Source organism: Delphinapterus leucas, chromosome 5 (genome assembly GCF_059928025.1).
Source record: "Delphinapterus leucas isolate spDelLeu-1000000601 "Yukka" chromosome 5, BTC_Dleu_Yukka2, whole genome shotgun sequence".
Lineage (NCBI taxonomy): Eukaryota > Metazoa > Chordata > Mammalia > Artiodactyla > Monodontidae > Delphinapterus > Delphinapterus leucas.
In genome coordinates this window covers 129,407,414-129,433,653 of record NC_143133.1, presented here as the reverse complement: position 1 = coordinate 129,433,653, position 26,240 = coordinate 129,407,414, and the positions used below count along the sequence as shown (strand labels likewise).

The 26,240-nt window shown below is 42.6% G+C and overlaps 3 protein-coding genes across 5 annotated transcripts in view; 1 reads left to right on the top strand and 2 right to left on the bottom strand.

Annotated features, from left to right (window-relative positions):
- Positions 1-17,626, top strand: part of LOC111179054 (E3 ISG15--protein ligase HERC5) — a 41,515-nt gene extending 23,889 nt beyond the window's left edge. For 2 of the 3 annotated variants that reach the window (XM_022582307.3, XM_022582308.3), the window contains exons 14-23: positions 980-1,093; positions 2,039-2,149; positions 3,948-4,118; positions 6,791-6,934; positions 7,850-8,016; positions 12,915-12,981; positions 13,830-13,900; positions 15,903-16,086; positions 16,168-16,270; positions 17,337-17,626. In XM_022582307.3, the coding sequence (XP_022438015.1) occupies positions 980-1,093; positions 2,039-2,149; positions 3,948-4,118; positions 6,791-6,934; positions 7,850-8,016; positions 12,915-12,981; positions 13,830-13,900; positions 15,903-16,086; positions 16,168-16,270; positions 17,337-17,542 (1,338 nt within the window). In that variant the 3' untranslated portion in view covers positions 17,543-17,626. The remainder of the gene's footprint in view (positions 1-979; positions 1,094-2,038; positions 2,150-3,947; positions 4,119-6,790; positions 6,935-7,849; positions 8,017-12,914; positions 12,982-13,829; positions 13,901-15,902; positions 16,087-16,167; positions 16,271-17,336) is intronic. The other variant, XM_022582309.3, reaches the window with a different exon arrangement.
- A 2,924-nt stretch (positions 17,627-20,550) lies between these two features.
- On the bottom strand, positions 20,551-22,260 carry PIGY (phosphatidylinositol glycan anchor biosynthesis class Y). Its single transcript, XM_022582316.2, has one exon. The coding sequence runs from the start codon at positions 22,258-22,260 to the stop codon at positions 22,045-22,047; it is 216 nt and encodes a 71-aa protein (XP_022438024.1). The 3' UTR covers positions 20,551-22,044.
- A 96-nt stretch (positions 22,261-22,356) lies between these two features.
- PYURF (PIGY upstream open reading frame) lies at positions 22,357-24,178 on the bottom strand. Its single transcript, XM_022582318.3, has 2 exons — positions 23,871-24,178; positions 22,357-22,498 (listed from the first exon to the last, which is right to left on the bottom strand). Exons 1-2 carry the CDS (start codon positions 24,071-24,073, stop codon positions 22,357-22,359), a joined length of 345 nt encoding a protein of 114 aa, XP_022438026.1. The 5' UTR covers positions 24,074-24,178.
- Positions 24,179-26,240: the final 2,062 nt, after the last annotated feature.

The following is a 26,240-nucleotide window of genomic DNA, read 5'->3' as shown; positions in this document are numbered from 1 at the left end:
GGTTCACCAGGTTTGGCAGATACTCTCAAGGGAAGTGCCACCTTCCCTTAGTTCTTGACCTGATTATTCCATCCAAAAATGTTGGTTTACAGTTTATCCTGTATTTATGGTTGTTTTCAGTGAATCAAAGTGCCTAATCTATCAAACTGCTTTAAAAAAAGGTCTGCCCTACTGCTGAAAAGTGATGCCTGTTCTTGGCTGTTTTTAAAGGTTTTATATAAAAGTGAAAGATCAATCAAAAAAATAATTCCAGGTCTTGAAAAATTGAGCAGTTTACTGAAGAGCTCAGGGAAAGTGTATTGTAATGAGTTTGCCACTTACAAAGAGAATTCCTAGAAATACTGAAGCAGCAACAGAAGAAATCTTGAAGGGATCCTGCTTTGTCCTTTGACTCTTAACAGGCAACGTCAGAATGTTTGTCAAGCTCCCCCCCCCCACACCTCCGGAAGAATCCATGAAGACGACGCACCCTCTTTCTCCATGACTCTGAGGCTGCTGAGGCTCTTGACAGTGCAAGGCTGAGATCAGCGGGGTCCTGAGGATCCTAGTCACAGGGATGAAACAGCATCCCCGTGCAGTGGCACTGGTCGGGGAACTAAGATCCTGCAAGCTGCACTGTGCGGCAACCGCCCCCCGCAAATTAAGAGAAAGAAAGAACATGACATGAAGTATTGGGCCCCAGAGTAGTTTGGATTCATATTACACTGTATTTTTCTTTGCACTTGAGTTTCTTTAAAACTTTTTTATGGATTAAAAGTAGAAGTTTTTCATCATACCATCAATTTCTACTATTAAACCTTAGGTATTCTTTATGCTCCTGAAAGTTTGGGGCTTTGGCAGTGGGGGAATTGGATAGAACTTAATTCTGGTCATTAAAAGTATGTTTAACTTGCTGTTTATTCTGATAATCTAATTTATAGCCATTAAGCAAAATCGTCTTTATATAAAGAACTTTCTCACAGGTGGTGTTTTATTTAAGGTAAACCAGACTAAATGTCAGCTGCCTGAAAATATCTTCAAAGTAAATGAACTCACACACTTGCTTGATTTTTATGAAGATGCATACAGAAGGAGCATCTGGAAAATGGACGCAGTAAGTGTGGCATATTTAAAGAGGGTATTGATCGTCGGTAAGTTAATACAGGCACTCGTTCTGTAACTTTGTACGAATTTCCAAAACTTCCTGTACTCTGCAGAGCTGCCCAATAGAAATAGCAGGGCTTATGGGAAAAGCAAGGCAGACCCCTCAAAACCGATGCAGTTTTGTAGCCAGAACACTGACAGAAAAGTGCTTCCTACCTGGGGGGATAGCTCAGAGCAACCAGGCAAGCGGCTGTGGACAGCGCCGCGAGATGAGAAATGCACAAAAACCGAAGGGTAGAAATCTCTCCACACCCTGATTAGAGGACCGGTGGTACTGAGGTAACACCTACGGGAGTGGAGCTTTGCTCTTAAGGTAGGTATAGGAGGCTCGGTGACTCACCAGGAGCCAGCAGGATAGGGCTGTAACTTTGGGGAGGGTTCCCTGGGTATAAGTACTCCTTTTTCATTTTCTTAAAATAAAGCTAAAGGGCTCTTGCTGCCAGTTCAGCAGGTAATCTGAGATTTTTTTCACCTTTTCCCTGAAGGTTCTAATTCTACTCCTAGCACATCATCCTTTACCTGGGAAGAGTCTTGTCTGAGCTAACCAGCCATCTACATTCTGTCAGTCCCCTGCTGACCGAATGCATCTGAACTAATTTCACGTTTCAGAAGTGCAGGTGGCCACAGAACAGACTCTTTGGGAAAATGTCCAGAGTTTATAATTAATGGTGAAATCAAATGAGTACTGAAAACACTAGGTTTATATACCTTTCACTGATAGACATAAAACATTTCCTTAGAATTTTATATATCTGAGCCCTACTGACCAGCATTTTGGATTGCTTTGGCTATAAGTACTGAGACCTGAAACCATCAGGGCTTTAAGGCTAGGAAGTAAGGCGTAAGATTTCTCTGTCCTTTCATTTATCAAAATTGTTGTCATTTCCATTTTTAGGGCACTTCAGTGGACATCCACTATCCTGTCATATTCAGTCATTTTCCATTTATCTTTAATATTCTGTCGAAAATTAAGCTACTGTATGCAGACTCACTTTTAAAAATACAGGTATGCGTGCCTATTTCTTTGTTTTCATTAGCAAATCAAATGATGAGTACCTCTTCCAGTGTATAATAGAGGAGTGATAAGGGAGCCACCCACTGGTGAAACCAGTGGTGGTCATAGCATTCAAGAAGCTTATACTCTAACGAAGAAGGCTATGGGCTTCCCTGGTGGTGGCGCAGTGGTTGAGAGTCCGCCTGCCGATGCAGGGGACGCGGGTTCGTGCCCCGGTCCGGGAAGATCCCACATGCCGCGGAGCGGCTGGGCCCGTGAGCCATGGCTGCCGGGCCCGCACGTCCGGAGCCTGTGCTCCGCAACGGGAGAGGCCACAGCAGTGAGAGGCCCGCGTACCGCAAAAAAAAAAAAAAAAAATAGAAGGCTAGAGAGGCTGTCACAATTTGAGTTGGATTGGCCTTGAGGCATATTAGGGCCTCAGTAGCAAAGGACAGAGCTTGGGCCTAGCTGTAGGGCTTTTGCCTTGAGGTTGGTGCCGGTAGTCTTCTGAACGGTACTCAAAGACGCATGGCAGACGTGGGCTTGACTGGGATCAGCACCAGTACATAAGAAGGTCCAATCTAATGGGAAAACATAGTAGTGGGAATAGAGGTGACAGAGGATTCTTGAAATTCAGACCCAAAGAAATGGCTGGTACTCTGTGATCATGCCATAATAAAGGTTTGTGAAAAGTATTTCCCTTGCAGATGTGCTTACTGTCATCGGCTGACTTGGTTCTGTTTGTCAGCGTATCCAGCAAGGGGTTTTGAACTTAAAACTGTACACTTGAAAATGCCTCAGAAAATGTACCTCATTGCATTATTATAAGGATTAAATTTGTTGATATCGGTAAAGCATTTAGAACAGTGCCTCTCACAAAGTGCCCGAAAGTGTTAGCGCTTGTTGTCACTTTTATGCTGATATATGCATCTGTATATCTATATGCATGAATAATATTCAAATCTATGTCATAAAAGTAGATACCTTTACCTAATGCAGTTGCCATGATAAAACAAAATAGGAAATTGATTTATAAGTGCCAAGTAAGACCATTAATGAAATATTTAACAAAGGAAAATGGAAAGAAAAAAGATACGAGAACTTGATTTTGCTTCAACCCTGTAACTATTCTCTCTTGATTCTAAACAAGCTTCTGGTAATTTTTTTATAGAAATGGCATTTGATTTCTCTCTGTTTTGCTAAGAGACACAGACGTTAATGATCCCAGATTGCCATTTGGTTCCAGGTGCACGGTCTGTGTGTCTGTCTGTCCGTCTGTGGGTCTGTCTCTCTCATGGTAACTTCGTAGATTATCTGTCCCCTAAAATCTCTTGTCTGAGTTTTCCTCCTAGAAAAGGATATCTTTAGAGAGGTCTTTCATCCTGTGCTTTTCCTGCGGCAGGCTTCTTTTCTAAACGTCTGAACTTCTCTTCCTGATGAGAATACTAGCTTTCAGCTCACTGCTTCGGCCTCGCTAGTCAGTCTCTTAGCCTGTTGACGATCGTTAGTCGGTCCCTGAAGTGTTCACAACTGTGTTTACGGGATACAGTGGTCCAGAGGAGCCCGCGGTTGGTCACCTTCCTGCTCACCCAAATCAGCCCCACAGAGCTTTTCATTTCCTATGTCTCGTGTCTTCTGCTCACTGGGGGTGAATACTGAATATATAGCCTGTCTCCAGGGGTGTATGTGGGGCCCTTTTCATAAACGTTTGTGGCACGCGCGTATAGTAAACTGAACCGGTTTATTCTACTTTGTAAATTTCTACTTAGAGCAAACGGTGAAATGGAGTGAAACATTTTTCTTTTCCCAGGAGAAGCGATGGCGAGCTTTCGTGAGTTTGGCTGGCATTGTGGAACAAGAAAGGTCTGAACTTGCTTTACTGCCCACCTTTCATCTAACAGTCAGAAGGAGTCACTTGATTGAGGATGTTTTGAATCAGCTAAATCAGTTTGAGAATGAAGATCTGAGGAGGGAGTTACAGGTAAAATATAATTCTTACTTAATGTTTTTGCCGCTAAGACAGAAAACATAAAAGAATGTAATAACGGGCCTTACAGAGAGGGAATTATCTCCCTTTTCCGCTGGGGTTATCTGTATTGGAGTTCCCCTAGGTTTCCCCAGTTACCTGTGAATTCCAGGTGAGAGCTGTCAGTACAGTCTGGCTAACGAGCAGCAGGTGAAATGGTCGTCCTCCCCCCAACCTGATCAGGTAGATAGCCCAGTACTAGCCCTAAGAGGTCCATCCCCTCATGAGGCTTGACCAAGCCGGCTGGTCATCACCTTTTAAAGGTTCCAGTGAGATGGGGTTGACCCAGAGGAGAATTGAGAGTTTGTTTCTGCTCTTCTGCAGGAACCCAGATTGCTTCGTTGAAGAGAGAACATTCTCTTTATTGACTACATAGTTTTTTGAGGGTATAATTGTAGATATCACCATGTCCTGAGTATTCATTAATAATGATCTTTGGTTTAGCTACTATATAAATTGTCTCACTAATAGATATTTGACACAGAATAATAATGACTAGAAGATCTAATGAATGTTTTCCTTATGCCAGGAACTACTGTAAAAGCTTTACACTTTTGTAACCCTTTGAACCACACTGTGTAGAAGGTTCTGTATTTCCCTCCTTTTACAGATGGGGAAACTGAGGTGCAGAACCATGAGGTAACTTATCCCAGGGTGACACAACTGATAAGTATCAGAGCCAGGATTTCAGCCCAACTGTCAGGCTCTAGACTCTCCAGTTAATCAAGACAAGTCAGGATTTTCCTGATAATATTTATTAGAGTGTTTTTGATTAGAGGCATTAGTTTATCACTTGTCCTACTCAGATTAAAGAATGATTGACTTGACCAAACTCAAGATACTATTTTAAAAGTATGAGTTTGCAGTTAGAGTTGGCATTTCTGTGTATTTGTGCACATAGATAATTTTTAAAAATCTAGTGAACTCAGGATTCCCTGGTGGCGCAGTGGTTGGGAGTCCGCCTGCCGATGCAGGGGACGCGGGTTCGTGCCCCGGTCCGGGAAGATCCCACATGCCGCGGAGCGGCTGGGCCCGTGAGCCATGGCCGCTGAGCCTGCGCGTCCAGAGCCTGTGCTCCGCAACGGCAGAGGCCACAGCAGTGAGAGGCCCGCGTACCGCAAAACAAAACAAACAAACAAAATCTAGTGAACTCATTTTGACTCTAAACTGTGTCAGCCAGCCAGTCCACTCAGTTATTTTAGTTCCACTTTTATATTTCATTCATCCATTTAAAAAATTTAGGTAACATTTGATAAGCAGCTACTATTTTCCAGACTGTGTGAGACATTTTACCTGCGTTATCCCATTTAATCTTTCTGATGATCTCGTGGGAAAACACTTTGTGAGGTTAAGGAGCTTGCCCATATAAAGGGCAGGGTAAGAGAAAGGATGGAAGTGCCAGCATAGAGCCGCAGGAATTTCTGGTATTAAGGCAGCATGAAAAAGAAGAGAGAAATGAAAGCTTGAATAGCGCTTCATAAGAGAAAGCAAGGGAGAAAAGAGTGTGAAGAAAGAGGAAGTGGCCAGAAGTGTAAAATGAGTGAGGGAAATCAGGATGAGACGTAAGAAACTCAAGTCCTTGGAATTGGGGATTCACAGATTCTTGGTCCTCTTGGAGAGAAGCATTTAAGTAGAGAAACAAGTTTAGAAGTTGGTGTACATTAATCCCCAAAATTTGGCAACCTAGATTAGAGGAAGCCAGTATTGTCTGTACTGGAAACAATGGTGTTGAGATTTTTTTTTCTTTTAAGGATAAGGGAGACCTTAACATATTTGTAAACTGAAGTGAAGGATTCCAAGAAGGAAAGGCAGAAAGGAGAACAGAGCAAGTAATTGAAGGAGCAAAGATGGGTTATAATAGAATCATCTTGAGGAGGGATTGGTGTCAACAGGTGGGATTGCTGCCTCCTTATGGAATCAACAGCCAAGCCAATAAATACATGTGCTCTGGTTTTTCAGTTTGTTTGAAAATTCTGATATTTATGATTTCTTTATGTTTATTTTCATTATACTTAATGTACCTGATGATTATAAAAATGATGCCAATTGAGGTCAGTTTAGTGGTGAAGACTTCAGGCTCTCAGGTTTGTCACCCGTAGGATTAAGTCTCAGCAGCTGGGGACTTCCCTGGTGGAGCAATGGTTAAGAATCCGCCTGCCGATGCAGGGGACACGGGTTCAAGCCCTGGTGCAGGAAGATCCCACATGCCGCGGAGCAACTAAGCCCGCGAGCCACAGCTACTGAGCCTGCGCTCTAGAGCCCGTACTCCACAACAAGAGAGGCCGCCGCAATGAGAAGCCCACGCAGCACGACGAAGAGTAGCACCCGCTCGCCGCAAGTAGAGAAAGCCCGTGCGCAGCAACGAAGACCCAACACAGCCAAAAATAAAAATAAATTTATTTTTAAAAAAAGTCTTAGCAGCTGTGTAACCTTGGGAAAGTTATTTAAATTCTTGAAGCCTCATGAGCCTCCTAGAATTAGTAAGAAAATTCAGTGCGCTAACACAAGTAATTTGCTTACTCCAGTACCTCCCAAATACTTGGGTCCACAAATAGTTACTAAATGAGATTTAATGCGTAGCAGCACAGAGCTCTGGAAGTGATGCATTATTTGCTCTGTTTCTTTAGGTTTCATTTAGTGGAGAAATTGGATATAACTCTGGAGGAGTCAGAGCAGAGTTTTTCCGTTGTCTCTTTGAAGAAATGACCCGGCCAGAATATGGGATGTTCACATATCCTGAAGAGGCTTCCTACATGTGGTTTCCTGTCAAGGTAAGTCCTCTTTTCTTGGTGTAGGTATTTCCTGAGAGAAGAGGTATGGGGATATACCATAGAAAATTAGGTTGTCTAGACTGTTGTATTATGAGAGAGGAATTATTGATGTAATTATGGAGGTAACTTTTAATTCTAAAAAAGTGATTATTTTCTCTAAAATGGGGGTCCTCTTGCCCTGGGTTCCCAAGTCCACACAAGAGAATTTAAGCAATATATATGTATTGACCATTTCTAGAATGTATGGGTAAAAATGAACCCTTCCTTTCTTAGGCACTCATTCTTTGTTCTGTTTCCCCAATGAATTTGAAGATAAAGCCTATGAAAAGAAATTGCAAAAACTTTGTTTATAAGGATTACTGAGCCTAATGTGTTTCTATTCCTGTTAATACTTTTATTTTTTATTGAAATATATTTGACATATAATATTGTATAAATTTAAGGTGTACCACATGTTGATTTGATATATTTATATTATAGTATGATTGCCATTGTAGTGGTAATTAGCACCTTTATCACATCTCATCATTATTTCTTTTTAGTGGTGGATATTTAAGATCTAGCGCCATAGCAAATTTGATGATTGTAATACAGTATTGTTATCCATACTCGCTATACTGTGCATTTGAACTCTAGGATTCATTTGCTACTCATTGCAGCTTTTCCGCCTAAACAACATCTCTCCTATCTCCTCACCCCCATACTATTAATGCTTTCAGTAACCAGAACTGTGGCAGGGATTTAAATTGACTTAATAATTGAATATAAACCCTAAGTATTCTTATCTCAAGATTTTTCGTTTTAATTTGTGATTTGATTTTGTGAAAGGGGAGAAATGGTTTACCTAATATAAACACTCCATTGTACTGGTAAAAATTCATAATACGTTAAGGTTTTTTTTTTTCCTCTTTTCAGCCTAAATTTGAGAAGAAGAGTTATTTCTTCTTTGGGGTTCTGTGTGGACTCTGCCTATTCAGTCGCAATGTTGCCAACATCCCTTTCCCACTGGCCCTGTTTAAGAAACTTTTGGACCAAGTGCCATCGTTAGAAGACTTGAAAGAACTCAGTCCTGTTTTGGGAAAGTAAGTTAACACAGTTCCTTTTTCAGAACCCTATCGAACATATATTTAGATAAATAATTAAACACACACATTCCAGTAGTATTTTCATGTTCAATAGTAGCATTCTGGGTATTTTAAACTGATTCTAACTTTGTCAAATTGTTAGATAATAATTTAACTTTCTAAAATTAAGAAAAGTTGGTTTTTCGTATAGTCAGTTCTCACCGTTTTCATTAACCTTTGGTTTATTTGAGTAGAGACAGTCATGACAGAGCACAGGTTACACCTTGGTGCAAAACCTGCAAGTGATGCTTATTTTATTTCATTTTATTTATTTATTTACTTATTTATTTTAAAGAGACATGTTTTCCAAAGTTGTTTTTTTGGTTTTTTTAAAATTTATTTATTTTTGGCTGTGTTGGGTCTTCGTCCCTGTGCGTGGGCTTTCTCTAGTTGCAGCGAGCGGGGGCTACTCTTCCTTGCGGTGTGCGGGCTTCTCATTGTGGTGGTTTCTCTTGTTGCGGAGCGCGGGCTCTAGGCATGCAGGCTCAGTAGTTGCGGCACACGGGCTTAGTTGCTCCATGGCATGTGGGATCTTCCCAGACCAGGGCTTGAACCCGTGTCCCCTGCATTGGCAGGCGGATTCTTAACCACTGTGCCACCAGGGAAGTCCTGATGTTTATTTTAAAAGTTGTTTTATGTCATCATCTTTAAAATGAAAACTTATTTCTAAGTTACAAGACAAGCCACCACTTCACAAAACATATTGGTAACATATAATAGAAAGGGTTAATACCCCTGCTGAATAAAGTGTTCCTGCACATCCATGAGAAAAATTGACAGAGTATACAAGAAAGTAACCTACAAAAGAAGCAATAGAAATGGTTCATAAATTAAGCTGATCATGGATAATCATAAATTAAGTGATCATGGAATGCATATTAAAGTGAGAGGCTAATACGGACTTCACATTGACAGTGGTTGGAAATACTGATGCTGTGTAGTGTCAGCAAGGATTTGGGAAAAGGTTCACTCTGATATCAAGAATTGTGAGTGGAATTGTAAATTTGGTAACTCCTTGTCAGAGAGCAGTATGGCAGTACAGTATTCCCCCTTATCTGCAGGAGATGCGTTCCAAGCCCTCCAGTGGATGCCTGAAACCGTAGATAGTACCGAATGCTATATATACCATGTCTTTTCCTATACGTACATACTTAGGATAAAACTTTATTTATAAATTTGGCACACTATGAGATTAACAATAGCTAGTAATAAAATAGGACAATTATAATAATATACTGTAATAAAAGTTATGTGAATGTGGTTTCCCTCTCTCAGAATGTCTTACTGAGGAAATCTAATGCCTTTTCCATCCTAACTAAGCACTTACCATGCACTGTGGCCATAACTTTTGCAGTTTGAGGTGCAAGAGCAAACCAGCATGAGTTTCTTTTTTCTTCTTTACAGTTTCCCAGATAGAAGATTCTTTCATACTGTAGATCCTAGCCACCTCAGCGTCTGATTTTTTCTTTCCTTATTAAGTTGAGAACTTTCACCTTTTCACTTAAAACATACAGTTTCTGGCTTCTCTTGGGCCCATCCGAATTGCCAGCATCACTACTCTTGCTCTTTGGGGCCGTCACTAAGTAAAATAAGGGTTGCGTGGATGCAGGCACTGTGATACCACAGTGGTCATGAGGCACAGCTACTGAATGCCCAACAGGTGGGATGCGCTGGACAGAGGGATGATTTCCCGCACAAAGAGGGATGGTGTGAGATTGCATCATACTCCTCAGTACGGCCTGCAATTTAAAGCTGATGAATTATTCTGCCGTTTTCCATTTCATATTCTCAAATTGCAGTAGACCACAGATAACTGAAACTTTGGAAAGCAAAACCATGGCTAAGAGGGGACTACTGTGCTTAGAATAAAAAAAAAACATGTTTGCTGCTTTGACCCAGCAATTCTACCTCTAGACATTTCACATTTAGAAATAGGCAATCGTGCAAATATGTCTCCTAACGCCCATTGTATTAGATAGTTTATAATATGTAGACTACCTAAATGCTCTTCAGTGAGGGAATTCATGTTTTTGGTATATTTATGCAATGGAATACTAGGGGGATTTCTAAAAGAATGACAACAGTAGTATGATTCTGTTATTATCATTATCCCTATTTTACAGATGAGGAAACGGAAAGGGAAGAAAGTTAGGTAACTTGCCCCAGATCCCATAGTGACAGAACTATGGTTGGAACACAGACACTGGCTCCAGAATCCAGCTATTAATCGTTATACTTATTATACTAACAAGATAAGGAAAAAGATATTGAAAGCACCAAATTTGGAAAGGAGTAGATAAGTTTGTCATTTTTTACTGAAAACATTGAAAATGACATAAATAATGCTTATGCCTAAGAAGATTTAATAAACTAAATAACTTAATATACATAAACTGAATAAAGACCACTAAATCCATATTAGCATTTCTCAAACTTTTAGGTCTTAAGACTCTCTTAAAAATTAAGAGAGGACCCCAAAGAGCTTTTACTTATATCGGTTACATTTGTCAGTATTTATAATATTAGAAATTAAAAGTGATAAATGTTTTAAATACAGGAATACATGCTCATTCTGTTAGCTGTCATATAGCCTCTGGAAAACTCTGTTCTGTACTCATGACAGAATGTGAAGGAGGCAAGTAACGTCTTAGTAGTATTATGAAATTAGTTTTGACCTTGTGGACCCCCCTGTAAAGGCCTCAGGGATTCCCAGAAATTGTTGGTCTTGGTTATGCTTTCAGAATCCCTTATCTCTATATTCAACAAAACTCCTATTTTAATCCCAGCAGGCTTTAAAAAAAAAAAAAAAGGCTTATTTAAAATGTATATGGATGAACAAGGGGCCAGGAATAGCCAAAAATAATTTGCAAGGTGAATAAGGATGGGGAACTTGGCCTACCAGATATCAAGAGTCATTAGAAAGCTGTATTAATTAGGGCAGTATGATATTGGTGCAAGCTTTCCAATGGTACAGGAGAGCATAGAACCTGACCCCTATACACATGGAAGTTTGTTAGAGGTAGTATATTAGATCAGTGGGAACAGAAGTACTGTTCAATTAATGCACCTGGGAAAAAAAGGAGAACAGATACCTTACATCACATAATAGAATCAACTCTGTGTGGATAAGGGACTTAAATACTGAATGCAACGATGATGAAAATACGGGAAGTTATCTTTCTCACCACTGGGATTTCTCAAGCAAGACATAAAAATACCAACGTTAAAGGAAAGACTGATAAATTTAAGTGCAATAAGATGAAAGAAGTTCTCTGTTCATCAAGAGATACCTTAGCAAAGACAAAAGATACTCTTCAAACTGTAGATATATGTATAACATTTTGGGGGTGGTAGAAAAATGGGATAAGGGAGGTACCCCCTGTAGGTAGGTATAAGATCCTGGCAATGTTTTAGTTCTTGTTTGGGGAGTCAGGTTCACAGGTGTTCTTCATAAACATACCCATAGATAAGCAAACGAGCTGTACAGGGACATATAAAGACAGAGTATCTTGAACCAAGTTTATGATGAATCCAGTTTTGTCAGCTGAGTTCCCATTACTTTCCCTCAACCCCCCCAAAGCACAATAAAACATGGTCTGTTTTTATCATGATACCATAATAAAAGATCCAGCATTTTAGAGAATTCCTTGGCGGTCCAGTGGTTAGGACTTGGCACTTGCACCGCCGTGGCCTGGGTTCAGTCCGTGGTCGGGGAACTGAGATCTCACAAGCCATGTGGCACGTGGCATGGCCAAAAAAAAGAAGAAAAGGATCCAACATTTTGGCACAATATGGTAATAAAAAATCCAGCAGGGAAAAGGAATCAACTTGGATTCCACCTTCTCCCAGAGGTCTTCCCCGATGACACGCATCCCTTCAGAAGGAGTTAACCAAGCTCTCCCAAGTTGTACCTGTACCATTTACATCGTTCCTAGCTGCACATAGCTGACAGCACTGTAGTAAGATTTTTATCAGCATATCTTACCTGTAAGTCTCAGGATTTAATCAATAATAATGTCTTACTCTCAGCTTTACGTCCCTTATCCCTGCCATACCAGATACTTAATAAATGTTTGTTGAATGAATAACTGAGTGAGGGAGCACATAATATAGTATGCCTTGTATTACTTTAAAAGTATTTATAGGGACTTCTCTGGCAGTCCAGTGGCTAAGACTCCACGCTTCCAGTGCAGGGCACGCAGGTTCGATCCCTGGTCGGGGAAACTAAGATCCCGCATGCTGCATGGCCTGGCCAAAAAATAAAAAATTAAGAAAAATAAAAAAGGTGGAAATATAAAGACAGGCTGCTCTCCATTCTGATGTAACCTCTGTTCTCACAGATGCCTTGACACAGTTAAGGTGGTCAAATTTCAGGTCTGTCTTAAGCTTGAAGATATTGGGACAGGAGGTATAGAGAAGGTCCTTTGACCCACCCAGTCCTAAAAATTTCAAGTGATACCTGATAATTAAAAGGAAATCTATTATTCTGTAAGTAATGTTTATTAAAAGCTTAAAGAAAGGTAACACCAGTGTGAATGAGTTTCAGAATCAATAAGCATGTTGGTGATCCTTTTCTGAATTAGGAACCTGCTGTCACTGGGTTGAGCCAGATAGGGTGGAGGGAAGAGAGCTGGGAATTGTGTGAGGAGCCTGCAGAATTGCAAATAAGCCTGCAAATCTCACACTTTCGGCTGAGGTCAGGCCCGAGTTAGACTCTCAGTACACAGAAGCAGGTTCTGTGAACTGAACCTGACCTCCCACCTTGGGAATAAGCGTGCCCTTGACATTTATTTTAGGTGATGTTTCTAGCCATCATGATTATTGACATCTAAAGGATAAAATCATTTGTTCTTCAGGAGTTTGCAGACACTTCTGGATGATGAAGGCGATGACTTTGGAGAAGTATTTCACATCCATTTTAATGTGAGTAACAGTAAAAATCAAATTACAGCTCATATTTCATCTGATTAACCTTTTTTATACTTACCTTTAATAAAAAACCACACTGAATTAAGCTAGTACAGAAGGTGTTCTTCCTCATTTTTCATGAGCTGGGTGTATCAGTTAGATTTTACCAAGTAACAGACAACGCCTAAACTTAGTGGGTTAAAGCAGCAGACACGATTCTGTGGGTGTCTGGACTGGGCTGACTTGGCGGGCTGCCTGGCCCACAGTGGCCTTGCTTACACACCTGGTGGCCAGCAGGCCGGTTGGCTGAGGGAGTGTCAGCTGGAACAGCTGTCTCTGTTCTAGTGGCCTTTTATCCTCCAGTAGGCTAGCTGAGGCTTCTTCACGAGTGGTTGCAGGGTTATGGCGAGTAGGAGATGGCAAGCCCCGGCACACCAGCTGCTTTTCAAGCTTTTGCTCCTGTCAGGTCCCGTGGGCTAAAGTACTTCACGTGGCCACGCTCGGACTCGGGAGCCGAAGAAATAGACTTGCCCTCTTGATGGGAGGTGTTGCAAAATCACATTGCGTAAATAGCAGGATGGGAGGAATCTGTGGCCATGTTTTGCAAATCGACCATACTAGGTCTGTAGTATGTAAAGTGAATGCTGAGCTACGGCAACTGTCCAATTAATTTATTCAATATGATCAGTTAAAATAGATAATTCAAGTTCTTTTAGAAACTTATTTTTCGTTCTGCATGATAAAGGTGGTAATTTTTTACCACCTTGCTGGTTTGAGGAAAAGAGGTACGCTCCAAAGTGTTTTTGTTGATAGTATATTTTTCGGGATTCTCTCGGAGATACTGAGTTCATTTGTGGTTACAGGTGCATTGGGACAAAAATGATGTAGACTTAATTCCTAATGGAAGTCACATAACTGTCGACCGCGCTAACAAGTAGGTACAAAGAAGTGAAGTATTTGTTTTGTTTGTACACTGCATTTATTTCACTGGGCTCTAAAAATTCCTTGTAATTATTATTTTCCTTTCTCAATCATTTTCCGAAAAGGCAGAGAGTCAGTTCATGTTGTATGTATGTGTGTGTCTCCTAGGGTTTGTATGCTGGCTGGGAAGGAAATGGCTTTCTTGGAGAAGCCTTCCCTCATCTTCCTGTCTAGGATTATACCACTGAGCTCTCTCTCTTTATCCCCTTACCCAGTTTTACTTTTCCTTTTCACGTCACACGTTACCTACCTTTAGGATTTTTGCTTGTTTCCTTATCAGTGTCTCCGTAGCTCTGAGGAGCTGCGTGATGGCAGGATCTTGGTCTGTCTTGCTCACCGTTGTTTATCCAGTGCCTGGAGTTGTCCACAGTGGTGTCTGGTCCACAGCAGGCGCTTAGTTTTGTTAATATTATTAGATGTTGCCGTGGTATCTTGACTTCCCAGTACTTTATGGGATGCCATTTAGAGCCATAGAGTTTGCGATTATAGAACGCTCCCCTGATAGTTGGTCAGAGTGGCAAAGAAGTATCTAGTGAGCATTCTTTATTTTAAAAAACTTGGTATTATAACATACAGACAAGTTCAAAATTAGAAGCATTCAGATCAAGAAATGGAACATTTCTAGCTCTGTGGTGTATTTTATGACGATACCCCCATTTGTCCATAGTATTATTGAATGCCTGGCCCCTTTCCCTGAAAGAATTGGCAAATGTGCCCAAAGGCAGAAACTGCAAGCTAAGTGCTGGGCTCACCTCGGGGAGCTTCCCTTGTCTCTTAGTCCAAAGGCCCTCTTGAGTCTTGACTTAGATTTGGAAACGTGGAGCTAGATGTGCTTTTGTATATTACCTGGGTTTTTCTCGTTCTTATCGCTGGGAACATTTGCTACAAGCTACTCCATCATAGCTAGATGTATAAATCCCCTCTTTGTTTGTGTTTAAGCACAAATAATTACTCACTCTGACAAATTCAGACAATACAAAAGAGTATAAAATAGGAGGTTTCTCCTGTCTCCCAAGCCCATTCTCCAGAGATAACAGGGATGGTTTTATTCTTCGAAAATTTTTCTCTTCTTATCTGTCAGTTCTCTTAACTGTGTGACTTTGAGCAATCTCGTACCTTCACTGTGTCTCAGTTTCTTTTCCTCTTTACCAAAATGCCATAAGAACCTGCCTTGCAGAGTTTTACGAAGATTAAATTAGACAATACATGAAAAAAACAGCTCTAACAGTTCATGACACATGGTAAGCACCCAATTATTAGATGTTCTAGCTCTTTTTTTTTTTCTGCTTTAGAATATTTTATTGGTATCCTTTTGATAAGACCAAGTAAAGGCCACCTACTTCATTTTGGCCCCCAAATTTCTAGGCAGTCCCCTCCCCCCATCCCCCAGAGGCTGACAGCTGCTCACTTGGGTTCATGCAGGAAAGATGTAAAGTTCCTAGGATCTGTCCAACACCAGATGGAGGACATCCTTTGTGTCAGCAAAATTCAGAGTACCCAGGTAGAAGGCACGCTGCTCTCCACCTCTTGTCCCAGCCTGTTGTCCCATTACCTGGGCATACCAGCCATCCCAACAGCACTTCTCCAAGAGGAGAATTCCAAACCTTAGGCCTTCAGTCACCAGGCTAGCCCTGAATCTCTGTGAAGGGGCACTGCCCCAGCTGGACTTCCAAAGCTCTCGTGCTTTATTCAAGACTAACACGCCGGTGGATGTCTCAAGCCCCCTCGTGGCACTGCAGACCCTCCTTCGAGAATCAGGGGGCTGCACACCGGCAACTGTGCAAAGATGGCGCAGGTGGCCGCCTTCCCCTTGTTTGGGGAAGGTTTTGCAGCAGCTGCCAGGAGGACCCCAAGGCCACTGTTTCTTACTTTATTTCTATCATCCTTTTCACCCCCTCCCCCAGTTTTGTTCAGGATAGTGCAGTAACCTGAAATCATCTTTTGTTTCATTAAAGGAGAGACTATGTTTCTAAGTATGTCAGTTACATCTTCAACATCTCTGTAAAGGCGGTTTATGAAGAGTTTCAAAGAGGATTTTACAAAGTGTGCGACAAGGAGATTATTGAATTTTTCCATCCGGAAGAACTCAAGGATGTGATTATTGGAAATACAGATTATGACTGGGAAACATTTGAAAAGGTACATCATAAAGGCCAAGTGGTTTGAATTACAATTTTGTTTGTTTGTTTCCTGAATTTTTTTTTTTTGCATTTTCTCTAGAATGCACGTTACGAACAAGGATATGACAGTTCACATCCCACCATAGTGATGTTTTGGAAGGCTTTACACAAATTGACTTCGGAGGAAAAGAAAAAATTCCTTGGTGAGTATTGCATCAGGAGGAGATCTATAATCTCGTGTCTTTTCTGTGAGGTAAGGAAATCTTGTGTGTCATGGGTACCATCTGCAACAAATCAGGCTGTCAGAGCCACTCCTAGCCCAGTGGAATGTCCTTTATGCCAGGTTGTCCCAACATCAAAAAACAAATGTTAATATAGGTCTTTCTCCTGTCATTTTCAATTCTGCCTTGCTTCTAAATTTTTCTTCTTTTCTTTGAGCTAAATATTGAGGCTTCTCTTGTAGTTGAGTCACCATTCAGTTACCCAGGCCCTGTGGGATGAGCCAGGCTGTGTACCGTCATTTGTGTCCACTCCTTTACCTCAACTTCAGACTTTGAGCTCACTTTTATGCCTACTCGGTGCTTTTCCTGAGACCTGTCTAAAGACTTCCTCTCTCATTTTCTTACTCAACTTCCTTAGCTTATTTTTGAGAAACGTTTATCTGCTCATACTTTTTTCTGTGGATAACATGGGTGTTGGAAAGTATTCAGACTTCTCCAGAAGCCCAACCTAACTCTCCAGTCTTAACGCTTACAGGAAATCTTTGTGCCAAACAGTCCCCTTGTCTGTACATTCTAGAGCCTACTCTGCACCTCCCACCTCCAGCTTTCTCCATCCGTTCCTTGAACCTTCACCTGCCTCCTTGTGGCCTCTCTAAACCTTTCCCTCCTTTAAAGGTTCAACTTCATTCCGAACTCTCGGAAGTCTTCCCGGTCATCCCAGCCTGATTCTCTCTCCCTGCTCTGAACCACAGCATTTACACTCAGAATGTACTTAACTCCATGGCACCTTGTTTGCTGTCTTACACCCTTTTATTTTTCTCTTGCCGTTTGTCTTTTCCTGCTCAAGAATCAATATTCCCAGCCAGACTGTAAGCTACTTGAGGGCAGTGACTGTGTCAGACTTTGTGCTAACAGTGGTCCCCAATGCAGTCCAATGTAGGACTCTGCACAGGGGCCCTCAATTAGTGTCTCTGAACAAACACATTTTTCTCTCTGTAAATTTTGGTCTCTGTGAAGCAGATCACTCATTTTGATTCTTCTTTTGTAGCGTTTCTTACAGGAACGGACAGAATTCAATTAATAGGCTTAAAGAACATGAAAATAACATTTCGCTGTCCTGAAGATTTGAATGAGAAAGATCCCATAAGGGCACAGACGTGTTTTAGTGTCCTCTACCTCCCTAAATACTCTACAATGGAAAGAGTAGAAGAAGCGCTGCAAGTAGCCATCAACAGCAACAGAGGGTTTGGCTGACTGTACCTCTCTTTCCCCCTTTCGGGACATATTTTCAAAAATAAAGTTAACTCAGAAATGAACATAAAAGTCTTGCTGACTGTTCAGTGTGTTTACCTGCTTTTTTGGAATGGCTGTTTTTACATGTAAGATGTATTAGTAGTGATACAGATTAGGCTGTGAAAACAAGGTGACCCTGAAACCCAGTGCATCAAGTGAGATGGAAGGGATTTTTTTACCTCATAAACGTCTGGGTGGTGCGTCCAGGGGCTGACGTGGTGGCTCTCCCTCTCACACTGCTCTAGTAAAAGTCACAAATGACTTTCTTATTGCAAATTTCAATGGAAACTTGCCCATTTCCATCTTAAAGGTATTTATTGCATTTGAAACTGTTGACTACTTTCTCCTCAAAACTCTCATGAACTGCTAGGCTTTCTTTTTTCTTCGCTGCTTCCTCATTTCCTTTGCATGTTTCTCTTACACTCCCTCGACCTAAAGCCTAAAGTTCTAGCGTGGGCGTCTTTTCTCAGTCTGCACGTGCTCGTCGTCGCCATGGAGTCAGTTATGACTTCCATGCTGATGGTACCCAGATCTCTCTCTCTCTTTGCCTGACAGGAACTGATAAGAGTCCAGCACTGCAGCCATCGTTCTGCGTGGCCTGTGTCTACCTGCATGCCTCTCAGCTCCTTCATCGCAGCATGTTCAAGAAGAAGATGGCCATCTTCCTGTACTCAGCTTGGAATGGTACCACCAATCCCTCCTACTGCCATCTTCCCTTCCTCCCTCTCCCTCCCTCCCTACGTTAAAAGTATCAGTCAGGTTTTGATAATTCTAATTCTCATCTCCCTCTAAGCCCACTGCCAGTGCTTTAGTTGAGGTTCTCACCATCTCTCCCATCGCTGCGGTTGTCTCTCAACTGGTCTCCTTGTATCTAGACCAACACTGTCCAGTAGAACTTTCCATGAGGCTAGAAATCTAAATCTGCACCGTTGAATAAGATGGACCCCTGCTGTAGTTAAGGTTTAGCTGTTGAAGAATTTTGAAGAGAGAAAACTCGTTGGTAGTAGTGGCAGAAAAAGTGTAGAACTGTGCTGTCCAATGTATGGCTATTTAGCTAAAATGAGATTGAAAATTCAAGTGCTGAGTATCTACATGTGACTGGTGGCTACTGTATTGGTGCAGATATGAGCACGTGTCACCCCAGGGGTCCATGACACATGAAACCTCTGCAAGTTTGCATGTGCTTTTTTATTTCCTTTTTCTGGGAAGAAGAGCCATATCAGCTGCATATATCAAAACAATTTTCAAATCAAGCAATAACGTCCAATCTCATTAACACTGTTATTCTAGTTCCCAAATCCATCCCGACGTGCCTCGTGGTCTCCCATCACGGCCCTGCATACACAGTGTACCCCATTCTTGTCGTTTGTAACCAGCTCAGTTTCCTGAACAGGCTGCAGTCTCCTTCCTGTGTTTTCACACATGGTTTTTCTTCTGCCTGGAACCCTCTGCTCACCCCACCTGCACCCCTCCTGCTTCCTCACCTCCTGTCTTCAGTTCCACCTCCTCCTCTGTCTGGGTTATTCCCAGTCGTTTCTCAGGATTCGCTGCAGCTGTCAGGCCTGTCTAGTAGATGCCATGAGAGTGAATTAATAAGTTTGTGGAATATGGCTACCTAGCTCAGAATTCCCCAACTACAGTCTTCTTTCAGTTTCCTTCCCAGAGCTTAGCTGCCCGTGGCCCCAGGAGTTAGCTGAAAGTGCCACCTAGTGGCTTGTGCAGAAGATAGCAGTCACTTCCAAATGGAGCATTCCATTAAGTGGCACAAAACTCCCGTCCCCTTTCCACACATAGTAGTGAGACTCTACTATGGCTCTTGGCTGTACCATGTAATTTCTTATTTCCTGCCTCACTTAAAACTCCCACCAGGTTTGTGACAACTTCCATGTCACAGATGCAGAGTCTGAAGTTCAAAGAGCCTTCCTTAAAAGCCCACTCTGCAGGAACGGAAGAAAATGAAGAGGGAAAGTAGGTCGTGACCAGTCCTTTCTTGCTCCCTCAGGGTGGAAAACCCCCGCTTAGAAAGCTGGTGGGAAGGAGTTTATTCACAAGGTGGCTAAAGATGGTCCCCGACAGTGATGCGGTGAGGACAGTAGGCAAGGTAGTCTTGCCGAGAGGCTCTGGAGAGGCAGGAGGTCCCTGCCACTGTGGAGTCGGCTAATTATTGGGGAGGAAGAGTGGGGAGAAGTCCCAGTTAGTGAAAGAATCAGGCCGTATTTCTCACGGTGGGTTTACACTGCGACAGCTGTAGGTGGTGAGGTCAGTGTCATGATGTGCGTGGCATTCTGTAGCGGGAAGCTGGTGCAGGAATCCCCATAACGGACAGAAAGCAAGGATGATGTGCTTGTGAGGAACTTAGGAAAGGAACGTGAGGAACTTAGGAAAGGATCGTGAGAAAACTGTTGGAGAATTCCCAAGAAAGTGTGTCATATCTCAGGGGGTCACTAGAAGCAGCATAATATGGTAGACAAAATTCAGCAGGCTTAAGACCTATATTCCATTATTGTCCGTGTCTCTGACTAGCATTTGACTCCAGCAAGTGACTTGGAACCGCTGAGCCTTATGCCGAACATACAGATACTGTTTTTCGGGGTTGTTTTGGTAACAGCTTTATTGGTGTACAAGTCTCGTAACATATGATTCAGCCACGTACATGGCGCCACTCAATGGGTTTAGTACAATACTGTTTTTTTCTGGGTTGTTTTGGTAACAGCTTTACTGGTGTACAAGTCTCGTAACATATGACTCAGCCACGTACAGGTGCCACTCAGTGGGGTTAGTGCAGCCACAGAGTCGTGCAGTCATTGCCACAGTCGACCTCAGAACACAGTGCTTGTTTCATCAGCAAGATTCTTTCATTTACACTCTGACCACAGTGAGATTTAGGGCAAATTAAAAAGAATGCCATTTCAGGAAATGATGGGTACCTCTATTGTCTTCCGTGTTATTTGTATATTGCCATAGAGGAGGTTTGTTTTTTTTTTTTTCCTGCATTGGGTCTTTATTGCTGCGCACTGGCCTTCTCTAGTTGCAGTGAGTGGGGGCTACTGTTCATTGCGGTGCGTAGGCTTCTCATTGCAGTGGCTTCTCTTGTGGAGCACGGACTCTAGGCATGCAGGCTTCAGTAGTTGCAGCACATGGGCTCAGTAGTTGTGGCACTCAGGTCCTAGAGTGGGTGGGCTTCAGTAGTTGTGGCGCACGGGCTTAGCTGCCCCGCGGCATGTAGGATCTTCCCAGACCAGGGCTCGAACCCGTGTCCCCTGCATTGGCCGGCGGATTCTTAACCACTGTGCCACCAGGGAAGTCCTTGCCATAGTTTTTAAAACATGACTTGTACTACAGTATATACATTGAATTAATCCAACAGGAAACACATCCAACCTCTTGTTTTAATTGTCTTTTGGAGGGGAAGAATCACTATCTAAAGGTTCTGTTTAAGGTTCTATTAAGAATCAGTTAAGGTTCTATTCAGTTATTAGGTTTCTTAAGGGTAACTACTGAAATATTTATGTTACACTTCTGAAAGAGTTATTGTACTAATTAATCTTGTTGAAAGTTCTGGAAAATCAGGAACTATTAATGTGTAAAATGCTCATGCCCTCAGTAGTGCTGTTTAGATAGGTCTCCTGTGGCAGGAAAATAAACTGAAATGTGCCTCAAAACGTAGCCCTCAACTCAATAGGACATAATCAGCTATCTGCACATCTTTCAACCCCACCTCTACCTCCAGAGGCACATACTTTCCTGGGAAATTATTCTATTTTGGCTATTATGTGTCTCTCTAAAATTCTAAGTTTAAAATTTAGAATATTTTACATTTTCTCTTCCTTAGAATCACACTCTAGTGACCAAAGGGGATAAAAACCCCACAAAACTACAAATTGTTTTATGGGAAATGTCAATATATTATTATTAATGTAAGCATGTGATACCAAAGAAATGAAGGTAATTTTACAAACTCCAAATTTTGGCAAATACATGGTTTCCATTTTATTACAGTTTTATATACCACATTAGTTCAAATGCATTTCTCTACAGCTGCCCCAACAGAGCGCCTCTGGAATTACTTCAGTCATCCTTAACACGTGACTTTACCAGACTCTGAATGTAACATAAACGTATAAGATTTCGAATTAGTAACTTTTAATTATGAATGGGATAAGAAATAAAGCCATCAGATGATGGCTGGGGCTATTAATTTCCAACAAGACACTTTGCTGAAATGTTTCTCCTGATACCCCAGGTATAAATGAGAACCTTCAAAAAACAAGGGCAGAACCAAAGTACAATAAAGAAGCCTCTGCAGCTTAAGCCTCCCCGAGTCCTAAACCTCTGACAGAAGCTAGGCAAAGCACCTTTCTTGCAAATTAAGTGGGTGTCCAGTATTTCCATGTAGTTGGGCTTTCAGAGACAGACAGCTTTCAGGTATATTATTAGGATACACCATCTTGGCTCTGGTTGTATTAATTGTGCCTGAAGAGCTTAATACCCATCCAAGTCCACAGGTGGAAGAACACATAAACGGGTATGGTAATCGGCAAGAGCAGACTGTAAAAGCACAGGCTGGCTGTGCTCGTGCAGCCCTGTGGGAAGTCTTCTTCCACAGAGGCCGAGTATAACAGCCCTGCTAACGAGACCAACGGAATGAGGACAGTCAACGTAGGAAGAGACAGAAACATTCTTCTCCTCCACTTATTACCCGCCACTCTGACTTCTTAAAAGGTGAGTGGTATTGAGAAGATTTAGTTGTGTGTGTGGTCGTTTTTAAGTATGATCTACTGCTGCTCCATTTCTTCTTGCTTCTTATTTTGACGTGTCATCCTAGCTGCCTGTGGTATCATATGAGGAATCCCATCAATAATTGGATAGGCTATTCCTAACTCTTCGTTAATCAATTCATTTGTCGATGCTTCATATCTGAGGGGGGAGAAAGAAAAACAAAATGAATCGTGGAGAACAAAGTGCTTGGAAGAGCTTGATGTTCAATAAACAGTAACGTTTATCCAGTTCTTAACATAAGAGTTAATCCCAGAAAAGCAGAATTAGACTGCTTTTCATTCTAAAAGCAGTAATAGATCATCGAACCATTTCTCTTAGAAAATGAGTCTCTTAATTGTTCCCATTTTAGTTAGTTTCTCTCATTTTCACTTTATTCCCAAGCCGTGCCTCAGTTTTTAAAAATACCAGTCAGAAAAGATTTGCCCTTTTCATCCAAATCTCCCTTCATTACTTTTTTCAACCCCAAAACAATCCCCCTTCATTTACTACTGGAACAGACCCTAGAGGAAATTTCAGCTTCTTTATTTTATAGTACATGCTTAAAAGAGCAGCCTTATCGATCCATTGAAAGAAAACCACTGAAAAATCGAAACACAGAAGTTTGAGAGAGATGAGAGCGCAGAAATGAGGAGACTCCGGAACGCAGCGTTATCTGCAAGTGAGCTGTTTACACAATTAGCTAAATGGGAGATCAAATGGTAATTTCAAGGTTTAAGAAAACTGAGTGAGTCATATGTTCGTTATGAGAAAAGCCCTGAAAGAGAAATGAAAAAGATGAAGGTAAAGATTACTAGCAATCTGCCACCCCAAGACTACCGCTGATGCCATTTCGGTGTTTCCTGGTGTCAGGGTTCCGAGTCAGCAGCCTGGAACGGTAGTGTTCACCCTAACGATCTACGTTAAAGGTTAAGAAGGCCTTTACAAAAGCCATCTAGTCAATAACTGAAAGCCAAAAAAAGGCGGCACCCCTCGCTTACATGCTTAAGGCCGTACACGGCGTTTTCACAAGACTCTGGAGGCCACTGCATTTTTCATCGCTTTGGCTTAAAAATCGGAACTCCGTGGACTAGTCTTGAGTCCTACGAACTCATAAACCCGGCTGTCCGTGAGAAACCCTTCGCGTCCTTTTAAGAAAATGCGCCATTGCTCAAGCCCCGCCCGCGAGCCTTCCGAACGATTCGACCCGCCCTGGGGTGCCTGGAAATCTGCATTTTAAAAAAAGGGGCCCTGGCGATTCTAAGGCGCGGCCGGGGGAGAACCGACACGCGCTCTGGCCCGCGCCGGCGAGTCGGCGGTTCGGTTTGGGAGGCCTGGGGCTCGGCGCGCCGCCGGCCTCCCGCCTCCCCTCCCCACGCCGCGGGAGACCCCGGGGCCAAGGAATGGCAGCCAAGAACATGCCCGGAGTGACCTGCCAGGGCTGCTCGGCGGCGGTCCACGGCCATGCGGTCCACCCGCCCCCCTCCCCGCGACGGGAGGCCGCGACGGAAAACCCGCCGCGGGCGAACCTCACCGGAGCGGCTTCTTGGAGAGCGGGCACACCAGGAACTCCAGCAGCGCTGGGTCAAAGGCGCGGGGCGGTTTCCGCGTCCGCTCGCTCTGGTCTGGGGACGGCCGCGACACCGACAAGTGCACACACCTCTGGGCGACCGCGGGCGGCTGTGCGCGTGTCCCCCGCAGCGCTGAGGCGAGCCGGCCGCAAACTCCGCGCGGCATGGCCTGGCAGCCAGCGACCGGGGCCCTGCACGCCCGTGACCACCCGCGCCGCTGCAGGCGCTGCTCGGGAGCCCAGCCCCAGCGGCCAGGCCCCGCCCACCCGGTGCTCCGGAAACGCTGCCCCCGACAGGTGGAGGCCAGCGCTTTGGTTCCGAGGACCCTCCGGACCCGACTGCTTTTGCTGCGACACCGCTCGGTAGTTGAGAGCGCGGCGTGCACCTTCTCCTGCGCGTTTGCGTTGCAAACAAAACCGGTGCTTAAGGCGGGGAGGGGGGCCGGGTGTCTTGAGTTTTCACCAGAGCCTATCGCAGGGTTGCCAGGAAGCCAGTGGCCTACTTCAGAGTCACACAGTGTTACACTTGGACCTACGTGGTTATCACCAAAATGAGGTTTCAAACACACTGTCCTGTTGGGTATGTTAAAAACGTTACTTTGTTTTATGTAAATCTTTACTATACCACAGTTCCTGTAGCATCGTTTGGACTTTTTCTTTTTTTTTTCTTCTCCTTTCATTTAAAAACATTTAAGGACCTGAAAAGAATGACTTAGTCCTCTTTACCTCTAAGATGTGCAGATTCTTACCCTGTGGGACTCCTCGTGAACTCGATGGCGTAATAATAATAGCACACCTGATTTGCTTTTATAAATGAGCTTGGAAACAGCAAGGACTCTCAATAACTGCGTCTGTTAGTTAAATGAGTGATCCATTCAATGGGTTTTTCGCCCCCGGTTTGCCTCTGACTCTCCAAGAAAATGATGCACGTTTTATCTCTTTATTATAGTGTAGTAAATAAGTGCTAGGGCTCTGGGGTGCGTAGTTTACCAGTTCCATAACTCCAGCAAATGACCTAACTAGTCAGTTTCCTTATCTGTGTAATAAGATTAATAATTGTACCTACCCCATGAAATTCCCTCCTGGGGATTAAAATGTGCTAATGCACGCAAAGAGCATTTAGAAAAGTGCCTGGGACAAATTAATGCTCAGTTAATGTTATCTACTTTTATTTTCTCTATTCTTCCTAGTTCAGTATACTAGGAGATTCTTTGTTAGTCATCATTCTTTTCCCTTTGTTTCGCTAAATATTGAACCTTTTCTCGCTCATTGGTCTTTATCATTTCACACTTTGTGTTCCTCGGAGATAGGGATGGGAGTGAGGAATATAGAGGTACAAATACAAGATTATATATTCAAATTTCTCTTGCACTCAGCAGTGTAAAAGTAGAGAAACTTTTATTTTATTTGTTCACTCTATTAAAAAAAAATCCACTACGTTATTTGATGCTTTTTGTTTACTAATGCTGAAAAGATTTCAGCATAGGCAGTTGTCAGGAATGTAGCCTCAAGAGGGTCTATTGTAAAGTTCCTACATTACTTTCACATTATTTCCTACTAGGGCAGTAGTAGGAATTAATTTTTCAGGTGTAGTTAGTTGATACCTAGGGAAGGAGTGAACTGTAGGAAAGGTAAGTTTCAGCGAGGTATGGGGACACAGAGCTGAACTTCTGCTGGCACTGAGTGGGCCCAGGCCAGGCTGCGCAGGCCAGAACCTTGGACCCCTGTGGGTAGGGCCAGACACGCATGCTTAAGACAAGCTTCATTAGCTTCATCTCACCTCACCTGGCTGATAGATGAGTATCAACTGGGTTTTCTAACAAGTTATAAATAAATTAGTTTCAGTTTGCATCCACATAGAAGGTTTGAAGCAGATCAGTTTAATTTATATTAGTATTGGGGAAAAATGGAGACTAACAGCAAAATACGGAAAATATCTTCAAATTTATAACGCCCCAATCAACATCCAAGTTTTAAGGAACATGTGAGTGTGTGAAGTATTAGTCCAAACCATATAAGCATGAAGTTGCAAAATGTCCCTACACAGCCCTCGCTAATTAAGAAATCTAACTCATTTCTGCATGTAGTATACTAAGCTGAATGTAGGTGACAGGGTAGAATTGTAAAACCGTTAGTCCTTTCTTGACTGTTGGCAGGGCTGTGATCTTTCCCATCACAGAGCTCTGGGCTCACACCGTATTAGCTCTGTGACCTTGGGAAACTCTCTGCCTCAATCTTCTCATCGGTAAAATGGTATAATAATAGTACCTACCTTGTTAGAGTTGTTGAAGGGATTAAATCAAATAATACAAGTAAAGCAGTTAGCCTAGGGGC